The following is a 23,074-nucleotide window of genomic DNA, read 5'->3' on the forward strand; positions in this document are numbered from 1 at the left end:
ACAGCAGACGCATCTAGAACCCAGTCTTGAGGGAACCAAGGAAGAACTCCCAGAGGAAGTAACGACCCACCAAAGACACGAAGGACAGGGAGTTAATCCAGGGGAAAAATAGGACACTCAAGAGTGTTTCATGCAAAGAGAACCATCTGAGGAAAAGCCGAACAGTGAGAGAGGATGCTGGAAACTGAAGACTCACCCTCCCCCAGGCGCTGATTTGTCTCACGTGTTCAAGTCTTTGCATACGTTGTTCCCTCTTCTGGGAGTGGCTGGAATGCCACCATTTACCAATTAATCACTTCTACATCCTGAAAAACCTTTTGCTGTGTGGCTTCTCCTGTCTCATATAAGCCAAAGTAATCATTCCCTTCTTTTTCCCATCGCTATAATCAGAGTTTCCTCGGTTCTAGCCCTTAGCAATGTTATTCTTCAACACTAGGTGGAATTCCTTAGAGAACAGAAAATATGTCTCATATGTTTGTATCTTTAGGCATTAGGAACCCAAAGGGCCTGGCATAGAGTAGGTACTCACTGAATGTTTGTTGAATGAATGAGTGAATAATTAGTTCTGGGTCTGAATGTAATGTCCTGATTCCTTTACTTGGAGAAGACAATGACTGGAAAATCCAAGGACTCTCCTGCATCAAGAAAAGAATGACTGCAGAGATATCTATTTCTTTTATCTATCTATCTACTTTCTATCTGTCTATCTACTAGCACCTTAGCTCCTCCTTGATTAGTAAAGGAGGTTAAGAACGACACATGTCTTATTCCTTAACCTTGTTAATATTTGCCTCCAATTAGTTCTGTGAGAGCAGAAGCTGAGATGGGGCTTGGCATGCATGATATTTATTAGGGACCAACTTTCTGTTGGAAGAGGAGGAAGTAGGATTGGAGAGAGAACTGCAATGTAGGCTCCCCAAAGCCTCAGGAAATGCCGTGGGGAGTCCTAGAGCACATACGACCCCAGTCAGAGTTGTCTCACACTGACCTGAAATAGACCAACAACACTATCAGTTTATCAGTGGTTGGATGGAGGGTGTTTGCTTGAGCATGGCAACAGTGTAGGGAAACCCTGACGGGGGTGACAGCTGGAGGCTGTCTGGTCACTGCATTCCCAGCCTGGGCAGCAAGTTCTTCCATGAAGAAGGACCTCTGTAATCGCTGCAGTCTTATTCCATAAATGTCCTATCACAATTGCAAATGAGGAAGGTTATATTCAAATTTCCCTAAGGAGAACTTGTGTATTTAAAAAGGTGCAGGAAACATCTAAGATGGATGATGGAAGGCCAGCCCGGTGGTGCAGCGGTTAAGTGTGCATGTTCCGCGTCGGCAGCCTGGGGTTCGCCAGTTTGGATCCTGGGTGCCGACATGGCACCTCTTGGCAAGCCATGCTGTGGTAGGCATTCCACATATAAAGTAGAGGAAGATGGGCATGGATGTTAGCTCAGGGCCAGCCTTCCTCAGCAAAAAGAGGAGGATTGGCAGATGTTAGCTCAGGGCTAATCTTCCTCAAACAAACAAACAAACAAACAAAAAAGATGGATGATGGAAATCAGTATACTGGAAATATACTACAAATACACTTTTCTGAGATATTATTGGAATTTGAAGCACCCATGTAGCTTTCTTTCTTTAAGTTTGATGGGTAATATTTTTATGTCAGAATTTTGGTTTACTTTGTCTCAAAAGACACCTAACATTTTCCCTGGCAGATTGCCCCTCTCCTTTGAGGTACTGTGAATTTCATTTTTTCCATCCCTTTTCCATGACATCAGGAGCCAATTATCCCAACAAATTTCACTTAAACTGACTCATATGTACTTTGAAGTTTGTGTTAGTCTTTCATATTACAAAATGATTCTTCAAACCTATTTTAAAGCAATGAAGCCAATTGATTTCTTGAGACTTTTTGAGTATAATAGATATTATTGAAGAATTTTAACATTATAAAAATTACCTTTAGTGGAAAAATGCCACATTTCCTCTGAATCTAAGAATTTTTTCTCTTGTGCTCCTTTTTTTTTTACCTGTGTCATCCTAGATCATTGTGTTCTGCTGTTGCTCTTTGTTTCTGACTGCATTTCATACTTGCTCTAACCAATGCTTAACATTTTTCTTTCCTGCCTGTTTTCTTTCACAGTTTATCTGGATAATGCTACCAATAAGATCTAGAGGACACCAATAACACATTAAGTGTTAATTCTGCATTAAAAAAAGCATTAAACTCTTACAGACAACTGAAAAACAGCCTGCCAGGCCCTTAAACTTCAAGATTCTTGAGACTCAGCTGTGTTCCCCCTATGCATTTACATCTCTAGCTGTCACTTGAGGTTGTATATTTTTTCTGTGAGTTTTTACTTAATGTTACAGAATGGCATTCAGGTCAGTTCAGCTCAGTTCGTTAGATGCTATTGGAGCACTTGTTTGCCACAGACTGTAACAGAGACTAGAAGAATAAGGATAATCCCAGCTTTCCAGGATGCTGCCATCTGATGGGGCAGACACTCACATAAGTAAATTTCAATAGAAAGTTAACTGCCAACAGACAGTATACTCAATGTGCAATGGGAGGACAAAGAAAAGGCATTTAGTTCAGTCTAGAAGCTTAGAAAAGGTTTCTAGAGACGATGACTGCTGACTTGAGCGTTAAAGGGTATGTAGGAGTCATCCAGTCCCATGTTACTAAAGCTCATGTTGGGGGTACGCCAGGGGGCTGGAAAGGTAGCGCACAGGAGTAACCACACCAAGGAGCATCTATTGTGTTCTATAGGCCCTGGGGATCCATTGCAGCGTTTTAAGCCAAGAAGTGTCTTGTATTTTGGAAGTATCATTCTCCCTGGCACAACAAGGAGGATGGCTCTACAGCAGTGGTTCTCAGTGTGCCCTGAACCAGCAGCTTCAGCATTACCTGGGGACTTAGAAATGCAAATCCTCAGGCTCCACTCCAGACCTATTGAATCAGAAACTCTGGGAGTGAAGCCCAGCATTCTGTGTTTTCACAAGCCCTCCAGCTGATTTTGACACAATCCAAAGTTTGAGAACCACTGCTCTAAATCATAAGGAACATTTGACAAAGTCTAGAGGGTGACTTGGATTTGGATGAGGCAGGTAAGGAACTCACCTCAGGTGCAAAATTTCAGAGGGTGCCAAAATCCTCCGTAACCAAGGTAAATAGTATTTTAATGTAATATTTTTCAAAAATTAAAATTAATGCCAAAAATTCACAACATTGTTTGTTTTAGGACCCTGTGCTGTTGTGCAATGGGAACAGTTGTTTCCAATCAGCTTGGGGTTTCCAGGGTCCACATAGCGGTCATATTTCCCGTCAGACATACGGGGTAACATGGGGTTCAGGGCTAGCTGCTTGAGTGTGAGACCAAGCAATACAACATGGCCCCACATTGAGAAGGACCCCACCCTTAGAAGGGTCCCAAACTTGGTTTAACACTCGGCTGTCACTGTCTTGAAACTCTTCATAATTTTTAAAGACGGGGCCCCATATTTTCATTTGTACTGGGCCCTGCAAGCTTTCTTTGCAATGGTTTCTAGATGTCTTTTTTTCCTTCAAATTTTACATCAGTATGGAGTAAATTCGGTCTTTTTATTGTTGTTGTAGAACCTTCATGAACTTTTCTATTTGGTTCAAAATATGAGAGGACATTTTGATAAGGGTATATGGGGCACACATTTTTCCTTTTGCCTCAGGCTCCAATATGACTTGGCACAGAACTGGTCTGGAGATATTTTTGATTGTCACGACTAAGGGGTGCTACTGACATCTAGTGGGTAGTGGCCAAGGATGCTGCTAAACATACTACAACACACAGGACAGGCCTCACAACAAGGAATTATTCAGCCCAAAATGTCGATAGTGCCGAGGTTATGAAACTCTGCTCTCAGGGACAAGCAAGGAGATTGTTAGCAGTCTCTTGAATTGGGGCAGTGACAGCAAATGTGGAACTATCTAGAACTTGATGATGAATCAGCTTGGAGGGAGTACAGTTAGAGGGAAAGAAAGACCCCCAGAGTTTTTGTTTGCTTAGGGCACAAGCTGGTATAGAAAATTCAGGAGGAGGATCTAGTTAGGAAGAAGTAAGGCAAAAAGAGAGAAGAGTTTGAGGCAGGACAGCCAAATGGAGACATTCATTTGAAGGACAGCATCTGCTCTGAAGAGAGAAATTTTAGGACTGTCAGCAGGTACCTCTGTTGTGTACCTCTGCTCCACCCAAACCTCTGGGACAATTTCATCCCTCCTGCCTGAAAGAATGAACACCACTGCTAAACCATGGGACAAGGAAGGCAATATTTGGCTTTTTCAGTCCCACGTGATTTTCCTGAAACTCATGGCAGAGGAACAGTTTTGTGCACTTCAAATATTTAAGCTCTACAGAGCTCAAGATCTAGAGTTCATTGTCGTGTTCTACGGAACAGTCTGGAATAACAGGCAAGTCCAAGTACTTTTCTCTGAGAGGAAATAAAGATTCCACAGGTAGGGGAAGAGAAAGGACAAAGGGGATGTAGGGGAGGGAATGGCTGGGACAATGGGCTTGGGTTGGGGGCACCAAAAGGACAGGAGTAGAATCAGCATCAAAACCACCCTGGCTCCACCTAAGCAGGCCCCAAGGAGCTGCCCTTCCTGATATACCAGAGTGGTATGTCTGGGGAGAACAAGCCAAGATCAGCAGCCAGCATGCCCCCCAGGAATGACACCTACCTACGGGCAGCCCTCCTTTCCAATAGCTCAGAACCCTTGTAGGCCCCAGGATAGAGGGAAAATCCCATCACCTATTCTTGGGTAGAGCTGAAGGGATCCACAGTTCATGACAGATAAACACCAAAGCAATCTCCCACTGCTTTGATTAGGTTTCATAGGTAAGTTTTCTTCTAGATGGCTTTTTTCTTCTTCTTTGTCTTTTCAATTGTTACAACAGCAGAGAGTGAATTCACTTTTCACTTAAATATTTTCAACCTTCTTTATTGCCATCAGTAAAAGGCAAGAATTTTTCTTTATTGTTTAAACTTATGGGATACATTTTCTAGCTACAAGATAATTACTTTCTCTTTCCTGTTTTTTAAAACATTTATTTATTTATTTCTTCTTTGACTCTGCACCCTGGGTAACTTCGAAGGCAGAGATGTTGTCTTCTTCAACCTTGTATCCCAAGACCAAGACATGGTGCCCAAAACATAGGAGGGGTGTGTAGTGGATGCTGTGATGAGCTGCCCAGATCCTCCCTTAGGACCAAGACACTCATTCCCCCATGTGGCTCGTGTCAGTTGCTACAGCTCACTGACTGATCCAATAACTGGTTGACGCAGGGCAGAGGCACTGTCCCGTGCCAAGCCAACTCCAGGGCTCCCAGTAGGATTGGCTAAGGCCTCTGTGGCAAATGTATCCCAGATCAACCCTTTCTGACCGATTCTGTTTCCCTCAAGGCCTTACAAAGGTTGTTCTCGAGGGTCCTATGCCATAACCCTCCCTCATGCAAATCTCTGCCTAGAATCTGTTTCCTGGGGAACTGACTGAAGACAACGTTTAACAAATATTTGTTGAATAAATGGATGAAGGGGCTCTTCCATTGTAAACTATGAGGTTCCTCACGCTGAGCAGAGATAATTGTGGAAAATCTCTGACCTTTATTTGTATATTTAACATTTTATTTTGTCATCTCAGGCCCTAAAAGTCAGAGCCCACGCTCAAATCATTCACCCAGCCTTGGGGTCATGCAAGACTTTTACGTGATGATAGTATCAGTACCCAGTTCTTTTAGTTATATTGTTATTTGACCACCAGATGGCAGAGGTGACACTGGGAAAGCCACTTTTTCTGGCCCTGGGTCACCTACTCCAGGATTTAACGTTAAACCCACATTACCCATTTGGTACCATTAATTCCCAAGCCTTTGTAATTATGGCATTGTTTCATTTTCTAGGGAAATATCACCGACACGATTGACCTCAATTGCATATAAAGGGAGAGTTTGGAATATAATGGAAAGAGCCCTGGGCTAAGCATCAGAACCACTGCACACTGGCCATTTGTTCCATTTGAACACGTTTCTTCCTCAGGGAAAGGAGAATCCCAGCCCTGCCTGCTTCCCAGGTCTGTTGTGAGGAATACAGGAAAATTATTGGGGTTGAGGTGTTCCTCCCTCTTCTAGGAGCGCCCTGGGCGTGGGGGGCACGGGATGGAGTCCGGGTGGGGGAAGGATTTTGCCCAGCTCGAAGTGAGGGGCTGGTGTGAGTGATGGTGTCTAAGGAGGCGCTGGCTCCTGATACGCGCACGTCAGTCTAAGCCAGACTGCTGGGCTGCGGAGTTTCCTGCTCTTGTGGGGCCCTCTGAAGTTTGTTCCCCCTCCTAGAAAAGCACAAAGATTTCCTGCAAGCTGGGAGCAGACAGTACGGTTTGTCTCTTCCCAGAAGCCTCAACTCCTGCCCTTCTTGTTTGTGCACGTTGAGACCAGGCATAGGTAGCCGAGTTTGGACGAATTTTTCACACTGCTATGGGATAGTCACCTCACCGCCTGAATTCACCCATTCGCGCCCCATGTCCGGCCGCGGCAAGAAGCTGGCGCCAGCCAGGCCCAGGCTAGTTGGGTCCAGGCTTAGATGCGCCCGGCTAGGACGGACGGCGAGGGCAGCTCCCCGGGCCCGAGCCTCACCACCGTCGGTCGCAGAGCCCGTAGCTGTGGGCCAGCCTGCTCCCCCGAACCACGTGCGCCCGAAAGGCGCAATCATCCCGCGGGCGGACATGGGGAGGGGGAGCGGCAGGACTCCGCGGAGCACGAGAAATACGACCTAGAGCGGGGGCTGCGGCGCAAATCGGGACGGAGTTTGACCAAAAGTACAGCCCACCTGGCACTGCGTCGAGGGGAGGATCGTCGGTAGTCACGTGACACCCGAACCCAGTCCTCATCCACTTCTACCCCGGCCAGTGGCCCTTTTTTCTGTTCAGATCTGGCTAAAAGCGTGGACCGTGCCAGGCACCCAGTGATCCACCCCAAATTGAGGACTGCAGCCTACCTTCCAAAGACCAGAGCCTGAAACCTTCAGCCTTGCGAAGGGAATGCCTCTATCTTTGAACCTTTATTGTGATGTTTTCTACGGGGGTGCTCTGTGCTAGTTTCTTGTGGTTCTAAAACACTAGCAAAACAGCTTTCATTTGCGTTTATTTTCTATGCCATACTTCTCTTGCCCCATGTTTTTTCTCTCCTCAAAATCTATTCTTTAAATTAAAACAAACGACAAAACCCCCAGTTGCACAGGTTTAGTTTCACCAGCCCTAAGTCTGTCTGGGCCGACCAGATGAGGACACACAGCCAGGTGAGTACCCTGGAGCCAGGCAGGCCTGGATACTGAGGTCAGTGGAGGTGTGCAGCCTGGGGTCTACTCTCTCCTTGTTCAGTTAGGGAGTGTATTAATTTCTAATTGCTGCTGTAACAAATACCACAAATTTAGTAGCTTAAAAGAACACACATTTATTTTATTATAGTTGTAGAGGTCAGAAGCCTGAAATGGGTCTCATGGAGTTAAAAATCAAGGTGTCAGCAGGTCTGTGTTCCTTTTCTTTTCCAGTTTCTAGAGGCTGTCTGCATTCCTTGGCTTGTGGCCCCTTCCTCTATCTTCAGAACCCATCAATCTAACCCCTGCTTCTGTTATCACATGTTTTTCTGACTCTGATCCTTCTGCTCCGTCTAGTAAGGACTCTTGTGATTATACTGGGCCCACCTGAATAATCTAGGATAATCTTCTCATCTCAGAATCCTTAATTTAATCACATCTGCAAAGTCCCTTTTACCATGTAAGATAACATGTTCACAGGTCCCAGGAGTACCACATGGACATCTTTGGGGAGCCTTGATTCAGCCTGCCTCGGGGAGTTCTGAAAGTTGAGTAAGGGGGAGTGAGCGGTGGTGGGCAATTTATATGTGCCACCTCAGTTAACTCTCACAGCAAGGAAGCAAAGTAGGTTATTACAGCCATTTTTTAAGAGACGAGAAAACTGAGGCTCAGAGAGGTTAGTTTACCAGTCAGCGGTAAAGGATCACACTTAGTTCTCTTTAACTCAATCCTTTCCCTTAACATCTAGGAAAATCAGTTTTCTCATTTGCAAAATGGAGACAGCAACCAGCTCATGGGTTTGTGTGAGGACTGCGTGAGATGCTGTCTGTGAAGGGTTGAGAAGAGGGTATGGCTCAAGGTGAGTGCTCCATCAGTGATAGGTGTGATTGTCGCTGTCTCCCAGCCCTAACCTTTCCTGGTCCCTCCTGGCTCAAGTCCCTCCCCTCTCAGGCAGGCAGAGCCTCACCCAGTTCTAAGCCATTTCTGACCAAAGTAGGCAGAAGCTCTGACGTTCTAGGCGAGGTAGGCTATAAGCTCTGAAATTAGTGTGCTGGTACCATGAGACCCTAGGGCAGAGCATTCAGTTGAAAGAAGATACTGTTTTTGTGTAATATTTTAAAATAAAGTTGAATGGCCCTATTTTGTAGACTTTCCTCCAGAAGTACCCACATAAGTGATTTGGGCTTTGCCTGAAAGGGGCAAGGGTGTTAACTGTGTTAACTCATATCAAAAATGCTCCAAGCAGCTATTCCGCTGGCTCTTGACTCGGTCCTGCCAGAAGACCAGGACCACGATGCGTGTCTTCATGCAAACCAGAGTCCTAGAAATCATCCTCGATTCCTGCCTTTCACTTACTGCCTGTACTCAATTAGTCACTGAGTTCTATGGTTCAGGCCTCCAAATCATCTTTTAAAATCCATGTAGGTGCCTTTCATGATTATGTCCCACAGTAGAGCAGTTGAAGAAGAGTATTCGGGGTACAGTAATCCCCCTTATCCGTGGGGGATACGTTCCAAGACCTCTAGTGGATGCCTGAAACCACAGATAGGACCAAACCCTTTACTGTATATACAGTCAGCTCTCCATATCTGCGGTTCCACATCCATGGGTTCAGCCAACATTGGATGGAAAGGCCTATGATGTTTGCATCTGTACTGAAATGTACAGACTTTTTTTTCTTGTCATTATTCCCTAAACAATACGGTACAACTATTTACATAGGATTTACATTATATTAGGTATTATAAGTAATCTAGAGATGATTTAAAGTATACAGGAGGATGTCAGTAGATTATATGCAAATACTTTGCCATTTTATATAAGGGACATGAGCACCTGTGGATTTTGGTATCCACATGTGTGCGTCCTGGAATCAATCCCCCGAGCATACTGGGGGGTGACTGTACCATGGTTTTTCCTAACTATTGGTCTAACAGCAGGTGGCATATACAGCTTGGATACACTGGACAAAGAGTTGATTGACATCCCTGGTGTGACAGAGCGAGACAGTGTGAAATTTCATCATGCTACTCAGAACGGCATGCAATTTAAAACTTAAGAATTGTTTATTTTGGGGGCCGGCCCCATGGCGGAGTGGTTAAGTTCATGCGCTCTGCTTTGGCGGCCCAGGGTTTCGCCAGTTCCAATCCTGGGCACGGACATGGCACCACTCATCAAGCCATGCTGAGGCGGCATCCTACATCCCACAACTAGAAGGACCCACAACTAAAATATACAACTATGTACCAGGGAGGGCTTTGGGAGAAAAAGGAAAAATAAAATCTTAAAAAACAAAGAATTATTTTTGGAATTTTCCATTTAATATTTTCAGACCACGGTTGACTGCAGGTAAATGAAGCTGCAGAAAATGAAACTGCAGATAAGGAGGGACTAATGTATTGAATTTCATATCTCCAAAAAATTACCCCAAACTGGTCAGCTCTTGTCCTCAGGCTGAAAGAACTTGTCCAGGCGTTCTTATTACAGACACAGAAAATGAGAACATGGAATAGTACACAGGTAAATGGATAAGGCGGTATGTGTAAGGGTCCCCAGCCCTGGCCTGGCTGCTCTGAAGGATAAGGAATCATTATCTTGGAGTATCATTGCCCATTTGCAACACCACCAGCCTGCTAAGCACACTTGGGAAGTTCAGATCTAGTTCATTCCTTTGATGGTTGGACCACATTTGGATCTTGAGATAGAATACTTGGGTGTCAGGAGTGAGTTCTGGGTTCCCCTGCCTGTCTACTGAAGAAGGAGTCTCCACTTTGCTGTTGGCCTACTGCTCTCTGAGCCTGGATTCCTGCCCTGAAGATTGTGTTAAGTTTTCAGTATCCAAAAACCAGTCACTTGGCATGCTCTTCACCCCAGTAGCCAGGCCCTTTCCCTTATATACCAAGATATTGGTTGGGAGCCTGCTGTGAAGGGAGAGCCCACGCTGAGATTGCTCATGCCAACTTAATATTATCTGCCACTGGCATTCTTGCCTCCCTGATATCATCTATATGCATAAAATCCAAGTTCACCAATATCAGATTAGCTAGCTACCCTCATAGGTGTGTTGTTCAGGGTAAAAGAAAAGTAGTATGACAGCTCCTGGAATACTACAGTTTAGATTTTAGAAAAAGAATACTTCATTCTCCTGTAGGCAAGTTTCAAAGGACTGGGGTAAACTTCACAGGTTCCTTAACTAAATTGAGTGTTATTGCTAGTGACATCAAGTCAGGACTAGAACCTACCTTTATCTACTTATTTCTTATATAAAGCTATGTGCTCTGTTTTTTAAAAACCAAAACACCCCGGAACTTACATATCCAAGTGAGAATAGTCTCCTTCAGAGAAATCATCTTGGAGGCCACACACTTGTTTCTTCAAAAATTGTATAGCTCATAATATTTTGGGAAATCTTTTTGGATGTTCCTTTTAAAACCTTCTCTTCAGCATCTCCAATGGTGTAGAAAACTTTATGCTTTGGAATTGGATTTGATTTTTGGAAACCATCAAAAGTAATTTTAAGATGTGGCAGGTAAGATCCAAGGGAGTGTTCAGTGGATCAAATGGCCAAAAGCAAGGTTATGCCACAAATAGCAAGGCTAATTTTCTTATGTAGTCAAAACAGACAAAACAATGGTGAAAAAAGAGTTTTAGAGACTTTAAAGTAATTGCAGTGAGACTGAAATAAGTGTGAAGGATCACACAATTTGGATGTACAAGTTTTGGGTTTTTTTTAAACCAATCTGTGGAGCAGTAGAGAAAATATTTTTATGTTTCCGTACAGTTAGGACTTTCTAAGCAAGTTTTACTGGAGACTTGGACTAAAAGCAAGTCTTGGAAGGTTCATTTATGACTGATTAGTCATATGCCTATGGGAGACATTTACTGTTACGCATACAGGAGATAAATCAGAGATTTACCTCCTGGAGGTATGCATCTGTGTTCACATTTCAAGGGGGGAATGAGGCAGGTTGTGGAGTCATTCCTGGGTGGTAAAGCTGGAGACACAGGGTTTATCTTTTCCCCGGAGAAATTTATTTACATTCCAAAGGGTTAGAATAAGAACCCTAGATCCTTCCCATTGCATTCTCAAGGATACTCTCTCAGAAGAAGGGTGAGGTGCAGCTGCTTTCCCTTCTATATAAACGCCCGGGTTCATTTTCTCAGGGTTCCTTACCTAACACACATTTCTTACATGGAGAGTTTTAGTCTGCCAGGTCTCCTCATGTCATCCAAGGGATAAGAATTCGGGCACTGGGGAACCATTTGGTTGTTGTTTGCTGTACGTAAATAACAGAAATCTTCTCTGCTCCAGAAACCTTCAATCATGCAGTCAGAATAATATTAATAAATATGGCTATTAAAAACTTAACACAATCTTTACCTTTTCCAATAGATTTGCACTATGTTTTTACAAACTTTGTTTTTCCCCCCTTGCAGGACCCAGTAGAGTCCTACTCTTTAAAATTTATAGCAAACTTTCCATCTCTTCCTGTCCTAGGGATTTCTTCTTCAGATGTCCCGAAGAAATGGTGGTAGGTATCTACTATTTCCTCCTCTGGGGAGGGCTGAGGATTGGCATTGCCATATGGACTGGGTGATACAATCTTCCTCACTTGTCTTTCTTCGACGTAGTCCGCACATGGGCTCCCAAATGGTGGATGTTTTTGGGTGGCAGACTAATGTGGGGGAAATGAGACGGCTTTTTGCAACAGGAATGAAAAAAATTTATTTCCTTTTCAAAAGCATTTTAATCAAGGATGGTGCTATGTATTTAAAAATTTTGTGTTTTTCCATTGTGCCCAACACACACAAATGCTGCCTTTGTTTAAAATGACAGTAATATAATGTAATTGGTAAAAAAAATTAACTTTTTGGTAATTTGAGGGTGTTCCAGTTAGCAACTCTATGACTTATAAAAACAAGCCTTAAAAGAAAAGTTTATTAAACCAGTGTTACAACATTAAAGTTTAAGAAGAAAAAAAGTTCACTCATAGTGTTTTCAGGCTGATAAACTGCTTTTCCAAACAAGATCCTTTCCAACTTTTATTCATGGTATCCATATTTTTATCAAGTTGTAAACATAGTGTATGTATAATATTCTCTTCTAAGATTTTCAGGTCATATTATTTTATGACTATTTTTCCTTATTACTTAATTTTTAAATTACTTAATTAGTTAAATTTTCTTTTAAAGTTTAAATATTTGATTTTTTGATGTAAAAAGTGTAAGCAACAATATGAATTTTTAAAACATAATATTGATCAATTTTCATAAACAAAGTAATTTTCTACTTGAATATTTCATAATAAATATATCATTTAAACTGAGTTGACAAGTTATTCTAACATACTTTTTGGAAGGAAGTTAATAAACTAAAATCTCTTTATAAATACTTGTTTTATGTACTTTTCTATGAGTTCTATAGTCCACATGAAAAAATGTGTTATTATCCAAACAATGCAGAAATAAACAACATGGAAAGTGAGGGCCTCCTGTAATTCCACTCCCAGAAAAAGCACTGTCTACAGTTTGGTGAATATTAAAAGGTGGAACCAATTCTGTAGTTTGCTGCCACACAGTGGTTGGTAACGTAAGCACCCGTACACGTTAACACTGGAAGGAACCTGACGGCCCTGTTATCCTAACAAATATTTGCTGAGCTACTCATGGCGGGCACTGTGCTAGTCACTAGGGATCTAAAGATGCTTCCTGTCTTGGAAAAGTTCATAAATTAGTAGGAAGACTGACAAGCTTACAGATAACTAACAGTATCAATGCTACACCTGAGACAAAACTATTGGCAGAAGAACAGGGATTTCTTGTCAGGTTTCTCTGGGGAGGTGACATTTGAGATGGATCTTCAAGTGTGAAGAAGTTTCTCAGGTGGGAATAAGAAAGACCCTCTTAGCAGAGAGCACAGCACAGTCCATGAGAGAACAGTGCTTTCAGGGAGCACTGAGAAGTCACTCAAGTTGGAGCCTGGTATATGCGGAAGGAAAAGAGTGTCACATAGAACACAGCCTCTGTGTGCACTTAAGGAGGGAAGGGATGAGATCAGCATTGTTTAGAAAGTTTGCAGAACATCTAAAATTTCCTTTCCTCATAATAAACCTAGTTTTATGTTTCAGTTCCGTGACTGTCTTCTGTGAAAACTGTACATTATTACAGGCAAATAAGTTTGTAAGAAGACATGAGCATTAATGATTTCTTAAGATGCCCTGTGGAAATTATATGCAAACAACTCTTAAATCATTCCTTAGTTGTGATCACATAGTGCACTTTAAGTATCATGGGAAGACTTCAGATGTGTTACACTACTGTGGTAGCTAGCTTCCAGAATGGCCGCCCAGTTATACTGGCCTCCTGGTATTCATGCTTTGGTGTAGGCCCTTCTCATAATGAATAGAGCTGACCTTTGGAACCAGTAGGAAATTGTTGAAATAGTGTGACTACCGTGGCTAGGCCATAAAAACCGTCAAGCTTCTACATTGCTCTCTCTTGCTCATTCTGGGGAAGGCCAGCCACCATGTTAGGAGAATGATCAAGCAGCCTGGAGGATAGGCCCACATGGGGAGGAACTGAGGCCTCCTGTCAACAAGCACCACTGGGTTAAGTCATCTTGGAAGTGGATGCTGCAGCCCTGGCCAAGCTTTCCAGTGACTGCAACCTCATGAGAGACCTGTGGCCAGAAGCAGTGAGCCAGTAGCCACTGAGTTTCTGACCCACAGAAACCGTGAGATAATAAATGTTTAGTGTTCTAGGCATTAAGTTTCAGGGTAATTTATTATGGAGCAATAGATAAATAATAGAAGTACTTTGCTTTCTTTCACTGACTGGAGGACAAACATATTAATAAATAACATTTATTTTATATTAACAAAGAACAAAATATATTAACAACAAAATATTCATATTCATAGCTCTAGTATATACTTTTGGACTTCATTTTAGACATGAAACTATTAAATAAAGCTTTTTATGAGGGATTCCTTAATTATGTAAATCACCATGCATTGCTGGCAGATTACCATAAATTACACTTTTTTAGAATGTAATGGTGACTATGAAACTGAGAGATTCTATTACGCTTTTTGGTAATGGAAAACAATATTTATAGGAGAAACTTACCTTTGATTGGTCTGAAGTTTTGGCTTGTATAGAGATCTTTATGAACAAGTATTAAATGAGTAGGCAATTAAAGCCCTTTTTTGTGGTTTTAAAAGGTCAAATTTTAATTATTCAAAAGACCTTTAAAATGTAAAAGAATTCCAAAAATCATTATGTAGGAAGACGTGTCATTAAATAATTATAAAAAAAGATTTCCTTCTCCAATTGAGGGGAAAATACTGCTTTAATGGGTACATATTTAGAAAGCTAAACTACACTGAATAAAACATGGATATATTACTTTTCATGATTTTATGTACTCCACTTTTATAATAAGATGTCATTTAAGTGTTTTATACTTTTATATACTAAGGATTACTGATTCTTCAAAAATTCCCTTGGAATACATTTTTACAAATAAAATATATAGCTCCTTAAAGAAAGTTCATGGCGGGGCCACCCCAGGGCATAGTGGTTAAGTTCAGCATGCTTCGCTTTGGTGGTTGGGTTCGTGGGTTTGGATCCTGGGCACAAACTACACACTCATCAGCCATGCTGTTGCTGTGACCCACATATAAAAGTAGAGGAAGACTGGCACATGATGAGGATTTTAGGCTGGTTACTTTTAAAATTACAGATGAGAAGCAGCCTCCGAGGACTGGAATTTTGCTTGCCCTTTTGAGACATTTGCGTTTGTGAAGGAAGGGGGGATGACCTTGTAGGGACCTGAAATTGGCCACCCCAGGATATGTCTCTTTGGCATCAGGATTGTTTTGGACTGATTGCTTTCGATAAACTGGGACAGGGAAGGAGGCTCTGGGGAATGGAACTTGCCCTTGTTGGGACACATTTACATTTGTAAGGTAAATCTCTATCTGTAAAAGGTGCCTCCCTCTCTGTACCAGGAAGAAGAGGAGAGATGACCTTGTCCCTAGAAGCTCTTAATGGGGAAGGCAAGAACTTAAGTTGGTTGCTGTCTGGCAATCTCACGTAACTGGTTTAGGGTGGTGGCGTCTAACCTTTCTAACCTTTACTTAATCCGATTTGATTCTTGTCTAAAAGTCATGAGATCACCCAATGACCAGACCCCACCTGCACTGATACCATTTTAACTTTTTTTCATGTTCTTTCCTTTGTCTTGTAAAGAGATGAATCATATACCTATGCCTTAAATTTAGCCCTAACCCTCAACTCGGGGCAGCAGCAGGAGCTCTGACTGCCCGTGGGTCCTGTCCCCACGCACCAGCTCTGCCTGCCCATGGGCCCTGTCCCCATGCCAGCGGGGGCAGCAGAAGCGGCAGCAGCAGAAGCTCTGACTGCCCATGGGTCCTGTCCCCATGCTACACTATTCTCTAAATAAAAGAGCACTACTGCCAGATCTTAAGAGTCTAAGAAATCTTTCTTTCGACTCCTCGGCTCACCGACCCCGCATCAGGCACAGATGTTAGCTCAGGGCTAATCTTCCTGAGGGGGTGAAAAAAAAGGGTCATGGCCCAAATTCATGCTGTGTTCTGAAAAATCTCAAGCACAGAATTGAATTTAAAGTGGTCTCAAGTTGGTAGTGCCAGGTGACTACAAAAACAAAAGGCTATCTTCGCCAAACATGTTACTGTTTCAATCTTTAAAAGCTAAACTTCTCCTTGCCTCTATTTCTCCTAGGGGTCACCACTCCATTTATTTGCCCTTGTGGACTAGAAGTAGTAGAGGTGTCTCTACTCCATCTTGCCAATTCTTCTCCTCCCAGTCTCTTTCAAAGCTATTCAAATTCACTCCAAGCAAACTTTTGGTTCTATTACTCTATGAATGGCAACTTCATCCTTCCAGTTGCTCAGGCCAGAAATCCTGGAGTCATCTTTGACTCTTTTCCTCATACCTCACATCTTATCCTTCAGAAAATCCTGTTAGCCTACTTCCAGATCACATCCAGAATCTGTCCCCTCTTCACACTTTCTACTGCGACCCCCCTGGTGTGAGCCACCAGCATCTCGCCTGCCTAGTTTACAGGAACAGCTTCCTCTTTGGTCCTCCTGCTTCCCCTACGGTCTATTCTCAACAAAGTAGCTCTGGTGACTCTTTTGAAATGTAAGTTAATCCTTTTATTCTTCTGTCAAAATGACTCCCCATTTCACTAGAGTAGAAGTCCTTAAAAGGCTTTACATAACCTAAATCCCCTTGCCTCATTACCTATTATCTAGCCCCTTGCTCACTTGTCTCCAGCCACACTAGCCTCCTTGTTGTTCTTCCCACAGACGAGCTCCTGCCCTAACAGCTTTGCGCTGGCTGTTCCCTCCATATGGGATGCTTTTCCTCTGGGTGCAAATCTTTATTCAGTGAGGCCTACCCTGACCACCTTATTTAAAATAGCAACAAATCTCCCCTCTCTTCTGCCATCTTCCATTCCCCCTATTTTTCCTATAGCAGTTACCACCTTTTCACATGTTTATTGTATTTGTTCCCCTCCTAGCCCACCCCCTCATTGTGTGGGGTGAGGAGTCACAATGTCTGCCCCTCACTTTTAAATGGTTGGGCCAGGATTAAAAAAGGGTTGGGCTCCATCCATCATTATGTAGTTATTTCCATGGGCCTGAAACAACAAACTATATTAAAAAAAAAAAGAAAACACTTAAAAATGGTTAAGGTGGCAATTTTAATGTTATTTGTATTTTACCACAATTTAAAAAAAATATAAAAAATATCAGAGCACATAGCTCCTGTAAAGTGTAACAAATACTTCAAGAAAATTTTCTTTCAGTTAGGTATGTGGTAGTATTACCGTTCAAGGTATAGTGAATTTCTTACTGTAAGTCCCTGTTAAAAATGTTAGAAAAAAATTGCTGTAAAGTTCTGCACAAACTCATTAGCTGACATATAAGAGAAAGTTCACCACAGTAGTTAGAGCAAAAGCTCGAAATAATCCAAATCTCTAGAGTAGAATGATACATAAATGTGGTATATTAAACAATGAAATACTAGACAAGAGCCAATGAAAGAACTACAGTGGGGGCCGCCTGTGGCAGAGTGGTTAAGTTCACACTCTGCTTCATCCACCCAGGGTTTCCTGAGTTTGGATCCTGGGCCAGACATGGCACTGCTCATCAAGCCATGCTGAGGCAGAGTCCCACACAGCACAACAAGAAGGACTTACAACTAGAATACAACTGTGTACTAGGGGGCTTTGGGAAGAAGAATTAAAAAAAAAAATGGCAACAGTTGTTAGCTCAGGTGCCAATATGAAAAAAAAAAGAACTACAGTGATAAGAGATATGCTTTTATGTGGATGGATGCCAAAAGCAGTGCTGAAAGAAGCAAAGTCTTAGAGAAAACATGAAGGAGTGCATCAACAAAGCTCAAAACCGGGGCCTGCTGGTGGCGCAGCGCTCCGCTTCTGAGGCCCTGGGTTTGCAGGTTTGGATTTCAGGCACAGATCTACCACCACCCATCAGGCCACGCTGTGGTGGTGTCCCACATAAAATAGAGGAAGACTAGCACAAATGTTAGCTCAGTGACAATCTTCCTCAAAAAAAAAAAAGCTCAAAATCAAACAAAATAAGATATTGTTTAGTGATACATACACGTGGTAAATCTACAAAGAAGAAAAAGGCAAGGTGAGATAAAATTCAAAAAAGTAATGATTAAAATCGTAGATCGGAGGAAAGGTTTGGGGAAGTGGAATGTTACTCAGTATCTCCCAAATTAATTGCACCTGAACATGGCATCCACGTCTATTTCCTGATCTTACCCCCGTTGCAGCTCCTAGTGTAGTGTTTGGCACCTAATTATTTATTCCTAAAGGACTGAACCATCTAACAATTTGTGTAAAACACGTACCCTAAACAGGCGGTAACTCTCAAGGTTAGCACCTGGCAACGCTCCGGCAACAGCGCTCATTAACTATTTGCTGAACGAATAAAGGCACTCCGGCATACGTTAGTTCATTTTGGTATTTCTCATTTTCGTCAAATTCCTTATTGTGACTTCGGTTCCATGCCTGTCCCATCCTCTACCCCATCTCGCCGGCTCTAAATTCTTTAGACTCCCCGTCTCTGCGCTGGGTAAGCTGAGTGCGAGAAGGGCGGAATATCTGGGTGGAGGTAAAAGTGCTTCCTACGCACTGAGGGGTGCGGAGGTCGCAGCCTAGGCTTCCCCAAGGGGAAGGAGGGGCTCGGGTTCCAAGCCGCCGGGTTGAGGGCACCGGGCACTCCTCAAACTCGGCATCTAACCAAATCCACTCACGAACACGCCTTCCCCAGTGACGTCACGACCTCTACGAACTCCTGATTGGAAAAGCGCATTAGCTCAATTCTCGCGATGATTCCTCTTCAGGCCCTCTTGCTCCCTCCCTTCGCCCAGACCGGTAGTCGACAGCAGACCACGCTGCGAGTCACGGAGACACCGTAGAACTAGACCAGCTTCTGGGACTCATCCAGGCGGCTGCGACGCTTCTCAGACGCCCACGGGCACGAGGTTTGGCTCCCGGACGTCCTATCTGCCAGACCCGCGGTGGCGCCTCACTCCGCCGCTCTGCTCGGTCACTTTGCTAGAGCATCTGTGCGATTCACACTAATTCCCGTCTTTTAGTATCGCGAGAATTTGACAGTTGTGAAACTGATTTCCGGTCGCTTAGGTCTCCGTGGAGACAGCATTTTAACCATTTTTTTTTTCACCTCTCATTCCGCGGACTCCACATGGTTCGGAAATTGCCCAAAGAACATTTATGTGAGTCGACCAGAAAGATGTAGATGGGAGCTAAGCGGGGTTCAAAAGGGAAACAGCCAGAGGAACCCAGCAGGGGTATAAATTACTGAGCATCTTCTGGCCACTTAAGCAGCGCTTACGGTGGGCACGGGATTTCCCCTTACTGGGGAGGCCTAGTTCATCAGGACAAACCTTTAGGCATCCATTGAGCATGCATAAGCACCGAGCTTATTTTTGTGTAGTCTTGAAAGTTCCTAGATCAAATCTTGCTCCAAACTTACTCACCATTTACCAGAGAATCATCTCCGGTTATCCGTGGCTGTTTCTTCTAAACTTTGTAAATGGTTGCTTCTGGTAAGAAATAACCCGCAGTTATTCCCCTAGATCTAATCATGTCACTTTTCAGATTCTTTCCTTGTCCATGCCATTTTAGCTGTGTCCATTTTTATTGCCATTTCCTGTTAAGTGGTTTTTCACATGCCATCAGTGTATTGATTTCTTACTTTGCAAATGGACCATAGGTTGTTCAGTGTCTGGCCTAGCTTGTCACTTATATAAAGGGTATACTTTAGATACCACGTAGTTCACCTTTTTGCCGTTAAAGGGAAACGTCCCTTCTAGAACATCTCTGATGAGTGTTTGTTAATTAATTAATCTGTTTACTTATCTAATATTTATTAAGCACTTATATGTGCCAGGTCATGTTTTAGGAATTGGGAATTAAAACAGTGGACAAAACAGATTGAAGTTGCTGCCTTCGTGGAATTTTCTACTAGGGGAGACAGACAATGTACAAATTAAACAAGGCAATGTCATTTCAGGTGTTAGTAAGTGCTGTGAAGAAGAAATAATGAAAATGGTGTGTATGTGAGTAGGACTCGTGGCATTTTAGATGGAGTGGTCACAGAAGGCTTCTCTTAGGATGGGTATTCGAGAAGAGACCCGAATGATGAGGAGTCATCTTTGCAAAGATCTGGTGGAACCAGCATTAACAGTCAGAGATATCAGGAAATGCAGAGCCCCTGAGATGGTGAAGAGAAGATTGCTTTGAGATGAAATGTGGAGGAAGGCAGTGCCAGATTATTGAGGGCCTTGAAGGCCAAAGTCTCAAGTTTGGATTTTGTTCTAAGGGTAATTGGAAGCCCTCGGAAAACCCAAGAGAGTAATTAGATTTGATTAGTTTTTAAAAGATTGCTTTGATGACTGTGAAGAGAATGGACTCTTCAGAAGCAAGGGCAGAAGTGAGGAGACTGGTTAGATTGCAGGAGTCCGGGTGAAAAGGGTTCATTCAGCTTCTGTTAGGATATTGCCAGTGTGTGGATATTCTCTGCTTAAAAGGCAGCCCGTTCCATAGTTGGAGCATGGAGTTCTTCCTTTGTATTGAGCTGGAATCTGCCCTGCCGAAGCTCGCACTGACTTTTCCTAATCCTATGGCAGGACAAAAGACATCTACTCCCCTTTTCTCCAAAACAGTCCAGCAGCTATTTTAAGGCACTTGTCCTGTCCCCTTTTTTCCAGTCCAAACACTTTTGGTTAACTGAGCTGTTCTCTGAAGGAGGAGCTCTGTAGGACCTTCAGAAATCTGGTTGTTCTTTGGAAGCTCCATCATTTGTTATAGCTTCTTAAGATGTGGCCACTAGCAGTGCACCTAATGCTCCACATGCCACCTACCTGTGGGGATGACCAGGGGGTCATGTGCTCCCTTAACCTAGCTGACTTCTAGTGTGGTTTTTTTCTTTTTTTTTTTTAAAGATTTTATTTTTTCCTTTTTCTCCCCAAAGCCCCCCGGTACATAGTTGTGTATTCTTCGTTGTGGGTTCCTCTAGTTGTGGCATGTGGGACGCTGCCTCAGCGTGGTCTGACGAGCAGTGCCATGTCCGCGCCCAGGATTCGAACCGACGAAACACTGGGCCGCCTGCAGCAGAGCGCGCGAACTTAACCACTCGGCCACGGGGCCAGCCCCTTCTAGTGTGGTTTTTAGCAGTTGTGCTGTTGGCTTACATATTGAACTGTTTCACATCACATTATGCTTCACTCTGCCTCCACTTCCTATATTTCTATGTTATATTTTTCTAATCTAAATGCAGCATTTTACATTTATTTCTATTTCATCCTGCTAAGTTTATTTCAGTTTATTGGGCTTTTTTTCAGTCTTGATTTTATCATCCAGCATGTCCTCCCAGCTTTGTATCTTATAAATTTCCTATGTTGTGTCCTCTGATGTCTGCATCATAAACACTGTTAAAAATGCTAACTGCACCAGGAAGAGAGCCCAGTGTGGCATTTCCCTAGTGTCTTCTCTCTGAATGGCACGGTACTATTAGTGTGTATTCTTTGAGTATGTTTGTTCAGCCCATTAAGAACCTTGTTAACGAAAACTCTGTTAACTATAAGCAAACTCAGAAGGATATAATGCAGAAGTTTCCTGTATTAAAAACTTTGCAGAAGTCAAGAAACAGTGTTATGATACTTCGTGATCTGTCAGTGTAAGAAGTCACTGAGGTTAGTTAGGCCCAGTTTATTTTTGGAAAAACCGTGCCGGTTTCTTTTATTATTACTAAAATGAAGGTTTGCTGTATTTTAAGATACAAAGACTGGGTCATAACTTTAGACAATAATATACTCTTCTTGATCTTAAAAAAAGTTTTTTCTGGGGTCAGCCTGGTGGCACAGTGGTTAAGTTCACACATTCCACTTTGGCAGCCTGGGGTTCACTGGTTTGGATCCTGGGTGTGGACCTATGCACCGCTTGTCAAGCCATGCTGTGTTAGGCGTCCCACATATAAAGTAGAGGAAGATGGGCACGGATGTTAGCTCAGGGCCAGTCTTCCTCAGCAAAAAGAGGAGGATTGGCAGCAGATGTTAGCTCAGGGCTAATCTTCCTCAGAAATCGTTAGACCAGTGGTTCTCAACCTATTGCAGCTTTGCTCCCCAGGGGACATTTGGCAATGTCTGGTGACATTTTCTGGTAGTCACAACTTGGGAGAAGAAGGATGCTACTGGCATCTAGTAGGTAGAGGCCAGAGATGTGTTAAACGTCTTGCAATGCACAGGACAACACCCCACAGCAAAGAATTCTCTGGCCCAGAATGTCAGTAGTACTAAGATTCAGAAACCCTGTTAGACAGTGCCTTAAACTCTTCTTTCTTGTAGTGACTACTCTTGATTATATTTAAAATGGGTGTAAAGAAGAAGAAAGAAATGCAAGTTGCTGCATTGACCATTTGTCGTCAGGACCTTGAAACTTTGAGATGTAAGTGATTTCTAACTTCATTTGTTTCTTTTCTAGGTTGAAAACAGAATTTTTGTCTTTAGGACTCCATATCACATAATGTTCAAACTCCTGCTTTTTAATTTTCCATGTTCTTCAAGTTCAGTTTTGGATGTAAAATGGTTTTCTTAAAAGTCTATCTTTGGACTAAGTTCTTCCTGTTTTTTTTGGTCTGTTTATAAATATTTAAATTTTATAGAATGCATAATAAAGGGAAACTCATTCATTTATTACGAAATCACTAAAGAAATTTTTGTGTATGTGTTATGTAGCTTTGGCTGATGTGGAAGGGAAAAATCTAGCTTCTTTGCTGTTACATTGTGTACAACTCACCGATGGAGTGTCACAGATCCATTATGTTAAACAGGTAAGGCTGGATTGATATTCATAGATGCATCTTGAAGATTATTGTGCTGTTACGGACTTTTTAAGTTAACTGGCAGTTTTTGGCTCCTGATTATTTAATATCAATGTATCATTAAAGAATAGGTTAGGGGTTTTTTCTGTTCATTGTATCATATCTTTTTATTCAAAGTAGCAAAAGAAGGCATATTCAGGCTACCATCACCATTGGAGCTGTAAATAGATAGGATAATGAGATAATTGTGTATACCTTTTTTTGTGGTGATAAAAAATATTTCTATTACTCTGAATCTTTAA

General features: G+C 42.6%; 1 protein-coding gene across 6 annotated transcripts in view; it reads left to right on the plus strand.

The window, feature by feature from the left end:
• The first annotated feature begins 18,773 nt into the window (after positions 1-18,773).
• Positions 18,774-23,074, plus strand: part of THADA (THADA armadillo repeat containing) — a 307,081-nt gene continuing 302,780 nt past the window's right edge. For 4 of the 6 annotated variants that reach the window (XR_006529036.2, XM_044772317.2, XM_070512173.1 and 1 more), the window contains exons 1-3: positions 18,774-19,164; positions 22,297-22,396; positions 22,687-22,781. Coding sequence is in view for 5 of the 6 variants with exons in the window: in XM_044772317.2 (XP_044628252.2) it covers positions 22,321-22,396; positions 22,687-22,781 (171 nt within the window). In the remaining variant the exon portion in view is untranslated. Of the gene's footprint in view, positions 19,165-19,375; positions 19,498-22,296; positions 22,397-22,686; positions 22,782-23,074 lie in introns of those variants that run through there. The other 2 variants (XM_044772318.2, XM_044772320.2) reach the window with 2 other exon arrangements.

This window comes from Equus asinus, chromosome 6, assembly GCF_041296235.1.
Source record: "Equus asinus isolate D_3611 breed Donkey chromosome 6, EquAss-T2T_v2, whole genome shotgun sequence".
In the NCBI taxonomy this organism is placed as follows: domain Eukaryota; kingdom Metazoa; phylum Chordata; class Mammalia; order Perissodactyla; family Equidae; genus Equus; species Equus asinus.